Genomic DNA, 20,604 nt, shown 5'->3' on the forward strand with positions numbered 1-20,604 from the left:
AGAGGTGCCAGGTTCATAGACTCCTGGTTTCACTTGAGAATTTCTGAAATTAAAAATTCATCAAGAACAGACATCACCTAAATTGTGCTTAATCATATGCAAAAGTGCTTTAAAATAGGAAAAAGGGAAAAAGCATTAACGTTTTTTACCCTTATATCTATAAAAATATTAAAGTATTAAAATTTTCAAATACCATTTCATATTTTAAAGAAAAAAATCATTATAATAGAATCAAGAATTATCTCCCCCCACTGCCAAGGAAAACAAGATTAGAAAAAATAAACACACTGGTAAAAAGACACCCACCCTCTTCAACCAAGTTCAAACCCAATGTATAGAGCCTTTACACAGGTCTTTAAAAAAAAAGACTTTCTGAAAACAATTTGTTCAAAGAATTAAAAACGCCACAATTTTAAAATAGATATAACTTCTACTAAATTTTACTAAATGAAAACTTATAAAATATTTATTAGACCTATCCCATCTCTGCATTTTTATAATTAGGTAATAGGCTAGCTGATATTTTTTTTAAGTACCATGGAGTTACAGAGCCAACATACAAAACAATATTATACCTTAACTTTAAAACAAATTGCCCTTGGGATACTGAAAATATTCTAAAATTAGATAGTGGTGATGGCTACACAATTTTGTGAATATATTAACAAAACACTGAGTTGTATACTTTAAAATGCTGAATTTCATGGTATATAAATTACATCTCGACAAAGCTGTTGTTAAAAAATAACCAAAACAAACCGCCCACCCTGTCCCATGAAGTCTTACCTAGTATGACCTGCTTGCTGGGCTAACTCTAATTAATATCCTGTATCAACTCTGGTTACTTTTGAAAAAATAAAATACATAACACACCTCTCTGAAACATTTCTCCCACCCTAAAAGGGTTCAAAGTTTCCCAAATATGAACTGAGAAAACCCCTTTCAAACCAGCCTCAGTAGAAATTAACGTGTAAGCTGTGTTGCCTTTTGAATTCCATAAATTCCTAGCTATCACTATAATTTAAAAATACTACTCTACGGACAAATTCTGACAGCTACAATTCATTTTTTAAGGTATCAGAAAAAAGAACACTTACTAATTCTCTAAATAAAAAAGACTAAATCTCCTTCCTACTTGACTTCTCGCTTTTCAGAGGTCTGATTCAAGTACCCTAGTTGATACAGTTATGTATCTTTAAAGAAAAAAAAAAAAAGTCACCTTGTCCAATGACAAACTGCACCATAAAGAACACCGGGCTTACAACCAAGGCCACAGCAATCACGTTACTAAACTTAAACTATAAACAGACCTGGCGCCTGCCAGTGTCCCCAATGTCTGGATGCAGCTGCACACAAGAGTGAGTAATCTTTCTTGTTACAAGGGTCACAGAAGTCCAGCCTTCCCCTTCAAAGTTTCTCTAGCCTAGCTAATTTCCAGAAGCTGAATGGATTAGTCCTACTTTGGAAAAAAGTAAGAGAGGAGTTTAAAAGGGAGGAAGCCAAAGGAATTCATTCACAATATCAAAGGCCATGTTAAGAAGAACATGAAGATCATCCCAACTGTGTAAGAACTCATGATAACCAAAGTTTATTCCAATTACTTTATTTCAAGTCCTTCTATGTTTGAAAGGTATGGGAAGCAGTTTTCCATCACCTCTAACACTCCTGCTTCTTTAATTTCAGGGGGAAAGAGTCACAGTCATGAGAGTAGGAGGGCCTTGAATGGGTACAAAGTTACTATCTCTTGGCCTTGAACACATGGAAGATTCCATCTTCTGTGTATCAGGGATATAAGACAGGGCACTCCATGTGGGGGCCAGCCAAGAGCTGGGAAGCCCAATAGTTTCTGGAAAGAATTAAGGCCCAAATCTGAAGAAAGCAATGAAGGAAGGGTCACTAGTCTTGACTACTTTTTAAAAATACTATTTGTATTTCTCTCTTCTATTCTCCCTTAAAGTTGTTTAAAAGTCTTTTTAAAATGTTAACTTGCTTTACCTGTTAAGAAAGGAAAAAAGGAAAGGGATTTTTATTATTTCCGAGCCAGAGCTGTGCAATGGCCCTAGCAGAATCATCAAAGTGGGAGAACCCCAAAGTAGTGCTAGATTAAAAATCAACAGAGTTAAGGCCACCTGGTCAGATCCTTTTTTAATCGAGGTTCTCCTTCCAGTGATAAAAGTGTACAATGCAGCAGATGAAACTGCATGGTGGAGGTGGGGTGCACAGTATTAAGAACTGTGATTAGCCAGACTGGTGCTTCCAAATTGCCTTCATTATAACAGAACTTAGGTTTCCCACACTTCAGGAATCTAGTTCCAGGCCCCGAAGCTGCACAAGACAACCTGACCTGAAGCTAAAAGAATTTGTATTTACCATCCTCCTACAATCCACTTGTGCCTCCAACCTTCTGCACCTTTCACTAACTCAGGCTAGAGACCCGGTATAACCTATCCATCTCCTCGCAAACCTTCCGAAACTTTGCCGGTGGTTCCTGTGCCTCCTGCCTCCTCACGTCTGTGCAGAAACCAAATGATCCCTGTGTAATAAATACAAAGCACCATGCAGCTCTGTGCGGTGGAAGTGGAAAGGGCACTGATAACAGTCAAGAGATCTGGGTTCCATTCTGGGCTCTACCCAGGGGGTTGCTGTGTGTGCTTAAGTCATGAACCTCCATTTACCCATTTGCAAAAATTCCGAGAGGATTGCTTCTCAGGTCGCTGGCAGCCGAGTCTCCGGTGCGCAGCGTGAGCGGGGGGGCCCCAGGCCGCCCTCCCCACAACCTTGAGGTTAGAGGCTTGTTTCAGGTCAGCTTCGCCTGGGATGCCCTGGACCCTAGGGCGTTCCCATGGCCAGTTCGGGCCTTGCGAGCCGATAGCGACCCACACCCACGGGCCGCGGGCGCAGCACCCCCTGGTGGCCGCATCCGGGAATGTAGCCAGCAACCTTGACTACTCATCCCATCCTACCTGCCTTCTCAAGCTGTTACCTCACCACAAGCCTCAGGGGTTGCGTCCCAAGGAGGGGGTGACGAGAGACAAAGAGAGGCCAGGCCCGGTTTCTCAGGTCTCCGGCTTCTCTCGAACTGCCTGTATCCCTGAACACAGCCCGCCGCCTCCAGAAGAAACACACAGGGGTGATCCCCGTGACAACTGAAGGAGAAGAAAGGGGTGCGACGGTAGACGCTCCCTACCTGTGCCCCAGCTCCACGACCGCCCAGACGGCCACTCGACCACGCTCCCGAGCATCAGCTCCAGAGCAAAACAAGCCTTTATAGCGGCATTGGCCGCCAGACTGCGCAGGCGTGCTGCACAAAGACTCCCCAAGGCTGAAGGGAATTGTAGTCCCCCTTCCTGGAGCCGGAGGCTGGACATGCGGCAAAGGACTCTATTTCCCAGAAGCCCCGTAGAAGCCCCGGGGGAGGTGCAGGCTGCTCCTCCTTTTCACCGCGCTTCTAGCTCTGCACCATCCTTCCCAGTACTTCTGGGAGCCTGTCTGGAACCTTCTCTGAGGCCCCCGTGGGTGGCTGGGAAGGTTGACAGTAGCCGTGTGTGGGCCGGCGACCCTGTGTTCGTAGGCTGGGAGGCCCCGATGGTGTACAGCCGTTTATGCAAAACACCAGGAAGGTCACCGTAGCCTGTGTGTCCTTGTCGGCAGCCAGCCCTAAACCTTATCTGTTGTGCACTTACCATTTCATGACTGCTTGCTCAGGAATCCACCCTGCAGTCTGATAATCACCTTTCTCAACTTTTATCCCACTGCCTAGCATGTAGTGTGTGTTGCCTGGTTTCTAGATAATAAAATGCCATGATCACAGTTAAAGTAGCGAGAGCGTTAGAAACAGTATGCCAACTCAATCCCTTTCTTTTTATAAATGAAATTGAGGTTCCCAACGAGATCGATCATTTCTCTTTGTGTTTCATCTGTGCCTTCAACATGAACATAACTACTCTCTGTTGAATGCCTGCCTGCTCTGTATTGGTGCTTTACATACAATTCTTGTTTCTTTTAATCTCCATAACAACCCTATGTGTAGGTGATATGATCATTATCCATTTCAGAGATTAAAAGAATGAAGGAAAGAAAAGTGACCTGTCCACCTTTATACAACTTGATAGTATGAAGACACTAATGTGTCATAAAGCCAAAATAATTAATAGTGTTCTTGCACAAGGATGGATCGAGAGACCGAGGCACTATAATAAAGAGCCTAGAAACAGACTCATGTATATGTGTGAACTTGACCTGTGACATAACAAATCAGTAGAGAAATGGAGATTCAATAAACAGTGCTGGTACGATTGGTCTTTAATTTTTAAATTTAAGAGATTACTACTTCATATAACACAAAGAAAATTTCAGGTAGATCAAAGGCCTAACTGAAAGGGAAAATGTTAAAACATTTAGAAGAAAATGTGAAATATCTTTGTGGACATGGGAGTAGAGAAGCTAAAAAACAAAGAAGAGAAAAAAATGATAAATTTTTACTATATTAAAATTTAAACTTTTGTACAAGATGCCACAAGTAAAAAAGATAAAGCACAAGGTATAACTGACAATGTTTTTAATAGAAAACATACAATTAATTTCTACAACTCAATAAGAAGTGACAATAACCCAACAGGAAAATAGGCAAATGAATGAACAGAAAAGGAAACCAGGACAGCCATTCAAATATGTATGAAAAGACACCCAATCTCACTAATAATCTGGGAAATGGAGATTAAAATAGCAATGAGATACCATTTTATGTCTACCTGATAGGAAAAAGTAAAAACCTCATAACAAGTGTTGTCAAGGATCTAAAATGACAGGATATTTCACACATTGCTGGTAGAATGAGTGTCAATTGATTGAACCGCAATAAGGAACAATTGGCCCAATTTAGTAGATTGGAAATGGGCTGTATTGTTAGACCCCAAGTAGACTCTTAAAATTCAGTGGCTTGAAGTCAGGAAGTTTTTTTCTCCCATACATAAGAGTCATAGGCGAGATATCACATGAGCAGTGAAGTTCTGCTTGTTGCAATTTCAGAGACCCAGAGTGACAGTGGCTCTGTCAGATTCAACTTTTGGCTTCCAAAGTTGCTCTACTCATTGCTACCACCAGTTAGTTACTCAGCTGGGAGGAAGGAAAAAGAGAGTATGGAGAAGGTGTGAGCAGTTCTTAAGGCATCAGCCAGGAAGTAGCATACATTATTTTCAGTCACATTCTATTGGTGACAGTTTATTGATATGATCTCATTTAACTGAGAAAACTGGGAAATGCAATCCTCAGTTGGGCAGCTATGAGCAATTTACAACTCTGTTACAATGGAAGAAGAAAAGAACAGATTTTGGTAAATGTTAATGATTTCTACCACATATGCCTATCCTTGAACCCAGCAATTACACTTCTCTGTATATGCTCTAGACTACCCTTTCTCAGTGGGGGGATTCTGCAAGTAAATTAAGTCCTACACAAAATTATTTGAGTGACTATTTTCTTAATTCCCTCAAGGTTAATACATATAGCTAGTATCATTCTAAATGTCCAGGGGAGAAGTTAATTCATTAAGCACAATGAATACCTTAGGGCATTATGATGTAATGCTATTAGCTGAGAAAAGCTGCCCCCAAAGAGTCTCCCGCACACTTGCACAGGGAGATGTATTGGTTGAGCATTGTCTGTAACAGTGGAAAGAATCTAAATGTCACTAACAAGAGAACAGATAACTAGATTATGGTATTTGTACAATGAGATATTATATAGCAGTTAAAGAAAAAGGACTATTAGGTGTCAATATATATAAATCTCAGAAAACAATGTTGAGTAAAAATAAATTACAAAAAGACTCAAATTGTATGACTCCATTTTTATTAATTGTGTAAACTTGTAAAAATATGATGTCATTTAAGGATACACTGTGTGTTGGGCATGCTAAACAACAATTCGAAATATAGTTACCTCTGCTGTTGGAGGGAGGGGCATAAGATCAGAGAGGGACACATGCATACAAGGGGCTTCACCTGTTTACAATATTTTATTTCTTTAAAAAATGACTTATTACTGTTAAAATTTAACAAAGCTTGGAGGGGGGTACATGGGTGCTTCTAATATCATTTGCTGTATTTTTGGTAGAGTTTCAGTATTTCATAATAAAAAAGTTTTAAAATCATAGAAATAAACATTTCTCCATTGATATATATGCAATTTAACAGAAGAATCTTGCAGATTTATATATAGTTTCTACTGACAAGACTTACTGAAGTATCTCTGACCATCTGGTTGAATGACAAAAACTTTTCCTCGGCACTCCTTAAGCCACCTCATCAAGGCACACTAGTACTTCTGACCATGCCTCAAACACTGTAGCATCCAAGAGCTGCATATCTGATACCTTTATATAAAATAAAAAAGCTTCTAAAATCTCCCTGAAATACTTCAAATATATTGATTTCAGGTTAAAAAGTAAAAGAGTGGATGATAGCTATGCAGCCCTGGTGCCAGGCTCCGATGCACAATGGCACTACTGCAGTCTGTCTGAGGATAGCATAGGGCAAAGACTTACGCTTAGCTATTTACATGATATTGATTGAAAAACATCCCCTCCTTGCAATGTGTTTGTGTTGTGAAGGGTGATATTCTCCAGCACTCAGATGGGCTAGCGAATCCGTTGCAATGCAGACTCATATATATTTCAAAATAGTATTTATGTTGTACAATGTACTAAACATATCATTCACTCAATAATTGAAGGAGATACAGTAGAGATGAAACAGTCGAGTTTCCTGCCCTCACGTTGCTTAACGTCCCAGATATACCTGTGGTAAGTACTAGACAAAGAAGAAAATATATGTTACATCTGAAGGATAGTACAAGTTAGCAAGGCAGCAGAGATGGCAAAGGAGCAAATACTCTAGGCAAAGGGAACAACCAAGGCCAGGTGGTGGAAGGAAGAAGAGAACATTTCCAAAGCCCTGTAGACTACGTTATAGGTATTTAGAGTAAGAGCATAAGTCAACAATTGCAGGGTTTTAAAAAGTGAGTTGGTTAACGGTTGAGAAATCAAATTTGCATTTTGAAAACTGCACTGCAGCTAGCAGAATTGAGAAAGAATTAGAGGCAGTTTGAATGCAAAAGAAGAGTCTAGCTGGAAGTGTTGTCCAGGGAAGAGTAGATGGGGGCTTGGACTAGGACTTGTGGTGGAAAGAGAGAGAGAAGTAGATAGACTCGGGAGAAATTGAAGAGGTAAAATCAACAGACCTTGTCGATAGATTAGATGCGGTGATGTGAGCAAGAGAGGTGTCAAGGGTAACGACTAGGTTTCTTCCTGTTGCACAACTAGATGGATGGTGGGACATTCATTGACGTGAGAAGTGTTCTACTGCAATAGCCTCCCAACACCCTCCTCTACCCAGCTTGTCAGGAGCTAATGCCAAGTGGTAACAACCATCCTACATGTGCTGTGGCACTCATGTTGAATTCTTCTGCCAGTAATAAAGATAAAATTTCTTTTTTGTAGATCAATCTTGCAATGAAAGTCATTTTCATAAAATAAGACATTTTTAAAAGTCAGTTAATAGATTGAATCATTTATTTGTCATCATGGAAGTAATATAGTGTGACAAAATAATGCACCTTTTTAATGGTCTCAAGCAAATTAGAAGAGGATTTAAGATGTAAACAATGCTAAATGAAAGTCAAATGACATCAGAGCATGTTATGCAGATGAAGGTTTCACAATATTTTTAATAGAGAAGAGCAGTGGGATTAGCAGACTGTTCATGCAGTACACAGCAGTATAGTCACATTATAAGTCATATCACACATTCATTTTATGAAGGTAAGTATTACACACTTCCTAACTTTGTAGTAATAACTTCCCAAGCTCATTAGCAGTAAGAATAGTAATTAGAATGAAATAAAAAATTGCTTAAAAATTTTTTTTAAAGTACTGTTATATTGAAATTCACTATCAAATTGGCCCTCCCAAAATAACAGGTGTTCAAAAATTAGTTCCTTGTTAAATAAAGGAAAATAATTGACAACAACTATCTAATTTTAGCAAAATAATATTATCCACCACATTAAACAAGCGTTGTGTTGATTCTGTAGTCTTATATGTACATAATTTATAGATTAATTTTAATTTTATACTGGTATAAGAGCTATAAGCATAAGGACTTAATACATGGTTTTATGAATACACATATTTAAGTAATACTATAATATAAATAATTTAAGTCAACATCGAGGTTTAGGAGAATGATTTTTCTTAAAAGAGTTCCGAACCTTATGCAAGCTTAGGAGACATGGGCATCAAACCAAACCATAGCTTGGTCTATAAGGCCTTCCGTGGTCTGGCCCCACATAATGCTACAGCTTCATTTCCAACCGCTCTCCTACTCAAATCTGAGGTCCTGACAACACTGTAATTTCCATGTTTTCATTCTCGCTATTTCCTCTGCCCAGAAAAACCATCTAAATTTATTCAGCTAAAACAACAAGCATCATAGCCCATAGACAGGCCTTGGGATTTTAATCCTCCCAGAATGACAAGGATTATTTATTCAATTGAGTAAAATGATACAGTATGTCTAATATGTGGTAAGATGTGTCTGGGGGACCCTCTCACATTATTGAGAAGTATGGACCTGTCAGGCCACAATATGGGAGGCAATGAGTTCCCATTAAGAGAAGCCAGAACCAGTAGTCCAGCCAAAATGGAGCCTTCTCACTAAAACAGGCTTGAGAAAATTCTCAAGTCTTTTGCTTTATAAATATATGCTTTTTATCAGAAGAAGAGATTATCTTATACATTATGATAAAGTCTTTATGGTGTGTTTCAGTGCAAGTGTGAGGACAATGTGTATTTTCTTTTTGACATCGAGATTTCTGAGCTTAGAAATGAACAATAATTTTAGATGGTAGGCGTACAAGGGTAAGAATTATAAATAAGCAATAGGCTCAAATACTATTATTATTTTGGTAGTAAATACCAACAGCATCTTTAAACTTCAACCAAAATTAGGTCTATGGAGACATGGCGTGGCCCAGTAGCTTGGTACCATTGATCTAAAAGCAGTTAAAGAAAAAAGTTAGATCTCCTTTGAGCCAGTTTATATTGCCTGGTGGATCTGTGTCGATCATAATTTGATAAATTTTACTTTGACATTTCAGCCTGGCATCTTGAGTTCCATATATGTACCCCAGCCTAGCATCTATTCTTTTTAATTCCTCTTTGATTTATTTGATCCATGTGCTGCTTCTTTGATTCTTACATTCCACCCAGGTAAAGTAAGTTTAATATCAAATCCTTCCAGCTTTTTTTTCTTCCTTAGACTTTATCTTAGTTAATAGAAACAGCATTTCCATTCAAATACATGAGCAATAGTCTGCAAGTAAAGCCAATTCCTTTGAGAAAAGTAAGAAGGATGGTAAAAGAGAGAGAGAGCAGGACGAGGAGGATAGATGATAAGAGGACGAGGATATAATTGAGATGAGGATATGGAAGACGAGGAAGAGGAGGCGAAGAAGATAGAAATAAAAGGAAGAAGAAATAGAAGAAGAAGAATAGTTACAAAGAAGAAGAAGAAGAAGAAATAAAGAAGAAGAAGAAGAAGAAGAAGAAGCAAAGGAAAGAAATAGCTTGGAAGAAGAAGAAGAAGAAGAAATAAAGAAGAAGAAGTTGTAGAATAAAGAAGGAAGAAGAAGAAGAAGAAATAATAGAAGAAGAAGAAGAAGAAGAAGGAGAAGAAGGAGAAGAAGGAGAAGAAGAAGAAAATTCTGAGAAAAAGATATTTCCAAAGTCAACTAAGTTTGGGAAATGATGCATATGATATTCAAATACTTTAGCTAAACACTCTGAGAAATCCTACAAAAATAAAACCAGTTTAGCCTTGTTTCATTCAGCATTTCTCAGACTTATTTGAACTTGAAATAATAAAAATAACGTTTTAGAAACAGCATTTAACATCCTGCAGCACTAATGTTCTGCAGAAAACGCTTTAAGATATCCTAGTGATCCAAAGTCATCTTTTAAAAAAAGAAAATTAAAAAGGGAAGGGATTCTCAAATGATGAAGAGTAATGCTGAGAGGAGTGAGGGATAAACTTTATCAGAATCTAGCTGAGTGAGGCTGAGTAAAGGGCTCATAGGAACTAGGGTTGCTTCAGTCAATCCAGACTGTTTAAGTCCGACAGATTCCATTCATGATGAAGTTACCTGAGCAGTCTTAGGTAAGCCTGGATAACAGTAACAACTACTATTACTGCCATTTTTACTGTTATTTCTGTTTCAATTTATTAATTGCTCAGGATGGGAAAGGCATTATATATACATTATCTCTAATCACATAAAACCCCTGCAAGATAGGTGTTATCCTCTCAATTTTAGAGATGAAGAAACAGGCTAAAAGGTAATATGATTTTAGTGGAAACAGGATTTGGTCTTAGATCTTTCTTACTGCATCATACCAAATCAGTCTGTAAAACTCCTTCACTGAAGCAAATACTCTCCTTTTGTTCTCTAAGCCACTGATTGCCTTCTCTGGAACCTTCCCTAACAGAAATAATTCTAGAGTAAAACAGGTTAAGCCATTGATTACTTTGGCCCACTTAACCATATTGCTATGAACCAAATATTTGGACATTCTAAATCATGCTTCTGATAACGTAGGTATTAAATGATATTTTAAAATTATTTCTCAAGGGTCTTTATGAATCACACAAGAAAATCAATCTTAACAGTCAAAAGCAAACTCAAATGCCTGCAGAGGCCAAGCGGATAATGTAAATGAGGGCAGCTGGTCAGGAATAAGACAACAGTTGGTGACAGAGACCATGACGATCTAGGGGGAACATGTTCCATCCAAAAGGCTTAACCACTTCTTAGTTTTGGCACGTTGTTGTCAAGCAAAAACATGAGCCCAGTATTGCTTGATCTTATTTTTTAAATGAAGCCAGAAACAGTTTTTATGTGAAATTTCTCAATTCTAAAATGTTGACAAATAACTAATTTCTTTAAAAAAAAAAAACAAGGCCAAAAACACCATAAACTTGCAGACTGATTGCTCATGACCTCATAAATCAACTTCTACTCAAAGCAATATTACCTCTGCCACCTCCCCTCAACCCCACTAATCACTCCCTCCATCCAGCAGACCTGGGTCTATATTGCTTTTGACACACTCGAAAAAATTAAAAGTTAAGACTTGTCAGTACTGAAGTCATATTTACAAACTTAGAGTCTGAAGTTGATTATAAAAAAGAAGACCGCCCATTTTTTTTTTTTGAAAGATGGCAAGAGGGTTAAAATAAGTGCATAAGCCACTTAAAGGCAGTGGCGGTCAATATGTGTCTTTTCTAGAATGGATTATATGCCAGAGTGACTCTGCAATATGAGGAAGCCATTAGCACTGCTCCAATGACCAAATATTTTTGCTTCCTTGTCTCTAAACTGACTTTCTAGATTACTTTCAGAGACTAGATTTAGGTTCATTTATGTCACAGGGTGGGTAGTCCTTCAAGACATTTTCTTGGCACCAAGAGTGCTTGTTAGAGGGGTGGCTAATGCTACCTGACACCTGTATTATTTATTCAAAGCTAAGGCTCAAGGTGTGGCCTCTGGTCTTTTAAAGTCAACATCATCCCTAAGTCACCGGAGAAGAGCCAAGGAGAGGAGGCTGGAAAGAGGTTGGCTCCATGGGGAGGGATTCCTCCTCTGCCTCATTCTCCACCTGCTGCTTCAAGGTAGGATGGGACAAGAGCAAGAGCAAAGTAGACATAAAATTTCTGGGAAACAGAGAAACCAAGCTAATTCTTGTTATTCCTAGACAGTGAAGGACTGGATGTTCATTTGGGTAAAAATGGAAACTTTTAACACTGACAATGTTATACTTCTTTCTAGGATCCTAACTGTTAGCTGACTCTTCTCTTTAATTACTCCTCCACATCCCTGCTTCTGTTGGCCTCTTTTCTTTCCCCTCATCTTTCTCTTTCTAAGCATATAATCTATCCCCATGGTTTCTGAGTAACAGGTGATTTTAGAAAGAAGAGAATTCTCTCTTGGCTCTCTTGAAACAAATGAAATGAAACAGGGAAGATGCTAAGAGGAAAGACGTGGATGAGAAGACTTGTCATAAAAGAAGGAAACTTTTTCAGTATAACTTTCCCAGTCTAGAATATTTTTCTTGTTCATTATTGAAAATGAGCAATGAGGGATAGTATAACATCATAGGTAGGTAAAAAGCAGATGTTACCACATTGTTCTCTGTTTCTACTCCACAAAGTATGACTAGAAAGGAGTTAATATAAGACTGGTATCGAGGAACTCTCTTTAAGATAATCTCAGGGGTTAAGACTATTGAGTTTTAGAAGACAACAATCACAGCACATAGTAGAAACACAATAAACACTACTCGTTAAATTGAAAAACTGGGTTTCTCCCTTAAGGTTCAACATATCTCATACTACCTACCTGATTACTTCCCTTATCACTAATTGATGATCATCTATACCTTATTAATGTAGTGAGGAGGACTGTGACTGCAAAATTTGTCACTGACATCACCCAGATGTCTCAAGGACAGAAGTGAGCAATGGAAGGACACTGAGCAAAGGTGGAAAGGTTTGTGGTGAGACTATTAAGAACATAGCAGGACACTGAGAATCAGTGGTCAGGGCTGAGTTTACATACACATTTGGACAAGTTTTGCATGGAGACAGAAACAATGAAATTAAGGATGGACGCTGACTTAGCTCACTTTATCAACTTCCACCATTTGCCTAAAAGCCCAGCTCATGTCCCCTGGTTAAGAAAGGAGGAGCTCACATGCTCCTCCTGTGTCCCCTATTTTCTCTCTATGCAGCAACACGCCCTAGGCCCCAGTCCTGGCACTTCTCTCACAGTCTCTGCTCTCTACAGGAAGAGGTGATGCTTCCACCTTCAATTGTTCAGGCTTTGACCAGCATGGGGTGGATCCTGCTGCTTTCCAAGCAGTGTTTGACAGAAAGGCCTTCCGTCCAGTCATCAACTTCAGCATCCCTACTCATGTCAACATCTCCTTCACCCTGTCTGCCATCCTGGAGGTGGTAAGTCCTAACCCAACATTGCAATGGTCTCGTGGTAAGCAGTGGGTTTCCTGATTGGATTTTGTAAAATTAATAACTCATTCTATGGAGTAGGGAGACAACAAGGAACACTACAATGACATCACTGCAGGTAAAATCTGTCCCTTTTTGGATCCTCCACAAGAAACATAATTCCAATGGACTTCCATACTGTGTTTTTCACTTATGTTTCTCGAGTGCTCTGGATTATTTGACCTACATTTTTCAGTGGCTTATGATTAAAAATCATAATTGCCTCACAGAACACAGAACAGCCTTGGAAATGAGTAAGAGGTGAGTGGTGGTATTGGACCTGACTTCATAGAATTAATGATCCCGGATGAAAATTGTTTTTCCAGAATGCGCAGCTTCAACTGATGACATCATTCCTGTGGCCAAATATGGTACGATAGACTCAGTTTCCCCTTTATTACGGTACCTCCCTTTTTCTAGTCCTGGGTCTAACTTTGCAGATTACAATGGATAAAGCTGAGAACATCCATGAATTCGACATGTTTAAACAAAGCCAGACCAACAATGAAAACACAAAACTTCCTGACTATTCTGCCAGTTTAGGAGGGCAGAGATGGTGTACAGGGGGAAGTTGGCATAAACCAAGGTCATGGAAGCCAATATTTAAGTGGCTCTATCCCAAGGAACCCAAAGACAAGCTCAAAATCTCCCTTAAGAGCACTGAGAGAGAAGTGGAAGTAAGACTTTACTTAGTGACATTGTGACAGCTGTCACCAGAGAAGGGATGGGAGAGTGAAGAAATGAGTGAAAGAAGGAATGTAAAGCGTGGGAGAGAGAGTAAGACTAAAACTAGTCCCCACTCTGTTTGTCCCATGCCATGGTTTCCTCTAGATCTAGTACAATCCATTAATCAGATGGAACCCAGAGGAATGTGGGGGCATCAGGCAGCTCAGCATAGCAACGGAGAACCTGTGGCTTCCAGATATCTTCATCAAGGAGTTGTGTGAGTATCAATGATGAAAAAAGCATGAAGAAAACCATATCTCCAGAGAAGAACATGATGTTAACCAATAGGGGCCACACAGAGATTCAATTTAGAAAGGAGCAGCATCTTACAAAAATTCCAGAATGTAGTGACAGGTGGAAGGGGAGAAGTCAGATGAGTGGAGCTGGAACACAGGAATGGAGTCACCTGAGAGGGAAAGAAGGCCAAGTCTAATGGTGAACTCACAGAACCCACCTCCCCATCCTTCTCACATACAGCATGAATGTGGATCAGAAACCTACAGGTCTCATGGCTTATGTCAACAGTGAAGGGCGCATCAGATACGATAAGTCAGTGCAAGTGATCAGCATCTGTAACCTGGACATCTTCTATTTCCCCTTTGATGAACAGAACTGCACGCTCACCTTTAGCTCTTTCATCCACACAGGTGAATGAGGCTCATATACATAGGCTATTGAGAGGCAGAGAAAGGCTTTTTAGAGAGAAGAGAACAAAAAGCCAGGAACAGTGAGGGAATCTCACCGAAAGGGGTGGAGAAGCCAAGTGGCAAGAAATCCAACAGTCTGGGCAAGGAGTTTGGGAGCATTTGGTGAGGCTGAGTTGTCTGGGTCTCTCTGCAATGGAGAACATGGTCCTGGGCATGCAGGAGGAAGTGCAGAAGATTTTGAGCACATCACAGAACCTCATTCAGAACAAGGGGAAGTGGGTGCTTCTAGGTGTCCACCAGAGAAAAATGAAGATGACTGTGAACGCCAACCAGTACGAACAAATCGTTTTCTATGTGAGCTCAGGGGCCCTGGTTGTGATCCTCTCCTAAGATGCATAGCTTATGTTCCCATTAGAATGTGAGCAGAGATTTTTGTTACTTTTTTTACTAATAAATTTCCAGTACCTAGAACAGTACCTGGCACTTAGTAAATATTGGTGGAATAAATCCACCCTAAGGAAGAAACAAAGCGTCTATGGCAGTGATTTGCAGTGAGAGTGAGCTTCCCATCCCCTGGGACCATTGGAACTTTTTGGAGGGCTGGAATTTTTATGTTTGTTTTTAAAAAGAGATGGTGGGAAAGTTATGGATCACTGTCGTAAAGATATTATGATTTCAAATCCTGGCAACCCCCAAATATCTGCTGCTGTTTTCCTTCCCCTCCCATTTGTCTTAAATTCCACCAGCAAAGAGATTAGACTTTGATGAGGAGAGCAAGTAGAAATACAAAGATATAATGCACACAATAACTTAAGAATCTGGTCCCTCACTCCTGCTAAGAGCACAGCGGTAGGGATAAAAATGACATGGAGAAAGTTGACACTTTCAAGAAGAAGAAATGAGATATGTTTCCGTGGTAAGAAGAAATGAGATATGTTTCCGTGGTAAGCAACATGGCAGAATCAAACCCTGGAAGTCAAGCTGTGGTGATTAAGATGATTTGGTTGGAGAGACAAGACTGTGAATGGGACTTAAAGTAACATGACCTTATTAGATACTTTATTCTGGGGCAAATCTCATCTCTTGCTCTTAGCTGGCTTAGCTGCCTTCCAGCTTACTCCTCACTTGCCCTCTCTTTTCTCCCCAGGTGGCCATCAGGCACAGGCCCAGACTCTATGTCATAAACCTTCTGGTGCCCAGCGGCTTTCTGGTTGCCATCGATGCCCTCAGCTTCTACCTGCCTGCAAAAAGCAAGACTCGTGCCCCATTCAAGACCACCCTTCTGTGGGCTACAATGTCTTCCTGCTCATGACGAATGACTTATTCTCAAAGAGTGGCATCCCCCTCATCAGGGGGTGGGGGAGATGGACCAGTAGAACCATTTCAGAGTGAAAAGGGATCCTGAAAGAGGCCCCTGTGGGAAAATAGGAAACAAGAAGTCCTGGGCAGTGCCTCTGGCCCTCACACAGGTCTGCCTTCCCTCCAGGTGTCTACTTTGCCCTGTTTCTGTCCCTGATGGTGCTCAGCCTGCTGGAAACCATCTTCATCACCTACCTGCTGCACCTGGCCACCACTCAGCCCCCACCCATGCCTCAGTGGCTCCATTTCCTGCTTCTACACTGCACCAGCCCAACAAAATGTTGCCCCACTGTGCCCCAGAAGGGAACTAAGGGCTTGGGCCTCACCCCTTTTCATCTCCATGGTAAGGAAGTCAGCTTTGCTCACATTTCCTCTTCTAACAGTTCCACTTCCCTACCCCTCTCTTCCCTGGTGACCTTCGAAGCCCATGGCTAGGTCTCTGTCTCTCCTTAGGTCTGAAGGAGCCCTTGGAGTTGGTGGGAAAAGTGCCAGGTCCATGAGAGGCAGAGGCAAATGGGAGCCCTGGGCCAACGATGGCTGAGCAGGAAGACGAGGCTCAGAAGCAGCGCTTGGTCGTCCTGTGGGTACAGTTCAGCCACGTGATGGACACCCTGCTCTTCCGTCTCTACCTGCTCTTCATGACCACCTCTATCATCACGGTCATTGCCCTCTGGAACACTTAGGCAGATGCCTGCCTTCAAGCTCCAGCCTAGAGCTTCTCTTGCCTCTGGAAACCAGCCAGACTGTCATGCCCATTCAGATCCCAGCTTCGCAGATCTGGCAACCACCTTGTTTTCAACACAGTCCTTCTGCACAGTCAAGCCAGACCTGGATGGTTTCTCACACCCTTCTAGTCCACTCTCCCTGCAGTCCCCTTCTGCAGTTAGGTCCTTGCTCCTCTATGCCATCAACTCCCCTCAGCCTTCCCACAAGTTTTGCCTGCCTGGGCTCCTCAGGATGCAGTTTCCTGGAATACTTCCTTGATTTAATCACCCCCAATAAACCCCTTTGCAGAAAACCCTGGCTCTTTCCCTGCATTCTGTTATAGTATAAACTATCTTGGTCTAAGAGTCTTTTTGCAGAAACTTCTCAATACCAAAGTAAAAAGGATTTTCTTGTATTACATTATTATTATTATTATTATTATTATTATTATTATTTGTATAGCAGACAACATGTGAAAGTGAGGGACGGGAGAGAAGGGGCCAAAATCTATTACAAGGAATTATAATAAAAGAGGGATTAACCTCCTAAATCCAGTTATCCTGGATTTAAGCTTCGAAAATTAATAATGTGTCAGAACCAGGCATCTTTTGCTTAAAGAGTGAAGCATTTCATCACAGCCTGATATATGACTCATCCATCATTAAGTACTTAGAGTGTTGAAGTAATCCCAAATTACTGTTAACTGTCTGTGTTGCAATGAGTTGAGCTGCCCTTAATCACGTTAAGAAAATACCATTAGGCCAAGGAAAGTACGTCTGAAAATAGCATCTACTTTATTGGGAATAACACAAATGCCCCCATTGAACTGGAAAATTTTCTTTCATAACACTTGCCTTGTGATTTTGGAAGTCTTGTCTGTTGGCTGCAGTACACAAGAGCTGTGGCATGATTTGCTGGATACCCCAGGTTCAGAAAAGCACAGATCCGAGAACAAATTAATTACAACTCAAAGTTAATCTTTTATTTTTAGCAACCATTTATCTTCCTTTCTTTCATGTATTCTACTTTCTATCTGAAGCCTAAACTTCTCAGGCGACAACTGGCCAGGAGTAAAATGAGAGTGGTAATATTGTTTACTAAACAATATTTCCCTGGTCCCTCCCCTCCACAGTTCTTTCTCAAACACCTTTGGCTCCTTCCGGTCACTATAGATGCCCAAATGCTGGCGAGGCTGCAATGTCCACTAGAAGTGCTGCTGCTGGTGGCGTGGACCTAAGGTCTTACTCCAATGTTCTCTACAGGAGCATCTGCCCTGCAGAGCCCAAGCCACTAGAGGGCTGGCTCCTGTAGCACAGATGTCCCCAGCTGGATTCTGAGTCACCAGGACCAGCTGTTACTTGCTCTTTCCCTGCAGTCCCCTTCTGCAGGCAGAAGTCCATTGGAATCTGGAATATTGAGGCGGAAATACCCCGCTATATTCTGAATCACTCCTTCGCTCAGGCCCATGGTCTTACAACTAAACACTTGTCTCTTAATTTCCCATTTTTTCCCCTCTGCATTGTTTTCCCAGGAAGATCTTTGGCTCCTTACTTTCCAAAACCTTGTCAAGTACTCTCCTGACTGTCACCAGTCTTCCAGGAATGTCCAAGATGGAGTGTGTACATAATGAAGGCTCAAATCAGGAGCCCTGACATAAATTAATGTATCTGTTATTATCTTGGCAGTTCTTCAACTTGCATCTTTCCACAAAGTGGGCCTTTAGAAAGGATACAGTAAAGGAATAATAATAACCAATACTTATTAAGTTATTAATATGTGGCAGGCACTTTTTAAAGTGCTTTATATGAATAAACACCTTTAATTCTCATAGTAACCATATGAAGTAGGAAGTCCAGATCCACAAACTCTTGTTGCCAAATGCGTTTTGGAATTTAGAATTTTTCAGGTTTTAAAAAGGTAACAGTTGTGCATATGCTATATATTATGAACATCCCATGTGGGGTATGTGTCAGCATCTTATAATCACGTTAATATCTCTGCAGTGAAATCTATGCATGTTCACACCGGAAAGCAAAAAAAGAAGAAAAAACTATGAATAGTTTCATCAGTTCAGGTCAAGTTTTGCCACCAAATAATTAGTAAAAAATCATTTGTTTTTCAAAGTTCTTTAAGTTTTAGAACTGTTATTTGTATTATTATTCCCATTTGATATATTCAAATAAATGAGATGAAATAAATGAGAAAAGGAAGCACAGGGAGACGACATAACCTTGTGAGCTGTCTCCCAAGGTTCCACAGCTAGTTAAGTGGCAGAGCTGTGGTTCGAGCCCAGGGAAGCTGACTCTAGATACTGGACTCTTACCCTCTAGGGCCTTCAAGCTGAAGATGAGAACCAGACAGGTTCTCTAAGAATCCTCTGTTGAGATGTCAATACCACTTCAAGTCCTTTTCACGTAACACCTTAGGAGAATTAAAACAGAGTGAGACCCTGATCTGGGTCCCCAAAACAAACTTTCTTTTAAATTTCCTTTTCCTTGCTCCCTCAGTTTTTCCCACTCCTCACCACTTCCCTCTCCACCCCTTCATAAGTCATAACACCCAATTCACTACTTGCACTTTCTCCATTCCTTTCTGGAGCATGTATTTCTCTAAATCTAATCCATCTTTCCACTGTATTCTCTATGGATTTAGTTGTTTGCTGCTGGTACTTATGGTCAGATACTCTTATTGTCAGATACTCGCCCACTTCTCTGCCTTGTCCTGAGACAGTCATCTCACCTGGAAACTCATCCTTGACTTTGTTGAGTAGCTCGTTTACCCAGTTTAAGGGGTTCTGAAATTATTTAAAATTAAGTTGCATCACTTTGTTTTTTCCACCCATCTTTATGATACATATTTCTCTGCTTATTTTCTTCAGATTTTTTCCCAAACAAGTAGTTTTAAGTTTTATTTGAATAGAAAATATGCAATTCATCCTTTTTTTTTTGACACATAAATTAAGATGTTATAGCTCCTTTCAGTAGAAGAAGGCGTGATATAATTATAGTGATTTTATTTTCTCCAAAAGCAAAATCTGAACATGTGATCTTAACACATACTGATAATCATACAGAAACTTTGAAACTAGAACTTTCCCAGAAAATTGATGGGTATGGTCATGTCTTTCTGTTCCTTCTATAACAGGAGCATATGATAAGCACACTTTGTGCTAATGACTTTTCTCTTATGTGGCAAACCTCTGAAAGGCTGTGCAAGGCAATTCATGACCTCTTTAGAAAAATCTGCTGATAGGCAACTGGTCCTGCCTGGGCCATCTTGCATTCAATGGCCTATTTCTGCCTAATAGTTCCTCATCTTGTCCATTCATCTGCAGTGCTACCCTGCGGTTCTTACACACACTTTTGTTCACTTCTTTTTTCTCTAAACCAGTGATCCACAACCTTTTTGGCACCAGAGACCAGTGCTTCTATGAGAATTTGATGTCTGATGATCTGAGGTGAAGCTGAGGCAGAAATACCAGCACTAGGCTGCAAATACAGATGAAGCTTCGCTCTCTTACCCATAGCTCACCTCCTGCTGTGCTGCCCGGTTCCTAGTTTCCCATTCCTAGGTTCCTAACAGGCCACAGACCGGTACTGGTCCACGGCACAGGGGTTGGGGACCTCTGCTCTAAACCATTACAAGTAGTATTTTCCATGTTTTCTACATTTTCAGGTTCCCTATTAAACTGACATTAAAATTTATTATCTCATCACCATCTTTTCCTTCCTCTCCTCTTTCTTCAGAACTGCTTTAGTATGTGAAGTCACAGACTTCATTTCAAGCCTATTATCTCCCTTCTCTGCAATTTCTGATCCTCCCCTTAATAACCTCTCTTATTTGATCATTCATTGCTACTGGTTCTTCTACATAGTAGGAAAAAATCGTATAGTACAGAGACTTAGGAATCAGACAACTCTGGATTCAAATCTGACTCCATTACTTGCTAGCCAAATAAGCTTGTACAAGAGGCTTAACTTTACAAGTTCAAAGGTCTCTATTTGTGAAATGGAGCTAATAACAGATTAAACTATTTTTAAAACATAAAT

General features: G+C 40.3%; 1 protein-coding gene across 1 annotated transcript; it reads left to right on the top strand.

Moving 5' to 3' along the window:
* The first annotated feature begins 3,366 nt into the window (after nucleotides 1-3,366).
* On the top strand, nucleotides 3,367-16,533 carry LOC120592873 (5-hydroxytryptamine receptor 3C-like). Its single transcript, XM_039850563.1, is given in 11 exon segments — nucleotides 3,367-3,567; nucleotides 11,615-11,726; nucleotides 12,901-13,067; nucleotides 13,445-13,489; nucleotides 13,950-14,059; nucleotides 14,322-14,491; nucleotides 14,685-14,845; nucleotides 15,639-15,774; nucleotides 15,777-15,863; nucleotides 15,978-16,193; nucleotides 16,304-16,533. Coding segments are annotated over 11 exon segments (1,635 nt in total).
* The last annotated feature ends 4,071 nt before the right edge of the window (nucleotides 16,534-20,604 follow it).

Source organism: Pteropus medius, unplaced genomic scaffold, assembly GCF_902729225.1.
Source record: "Pteropus medius unplaced genomic scaffold, Ma_sr-lr_union100, whole genome shotgun sequence".
NCBI classification, from domain to species: domain Eukaryota; kingdom Metazoa; phylum Chordata; class Mammalia; order Chiroptera; family Pteropodidae; genus Pteropus; species Pteropus medius.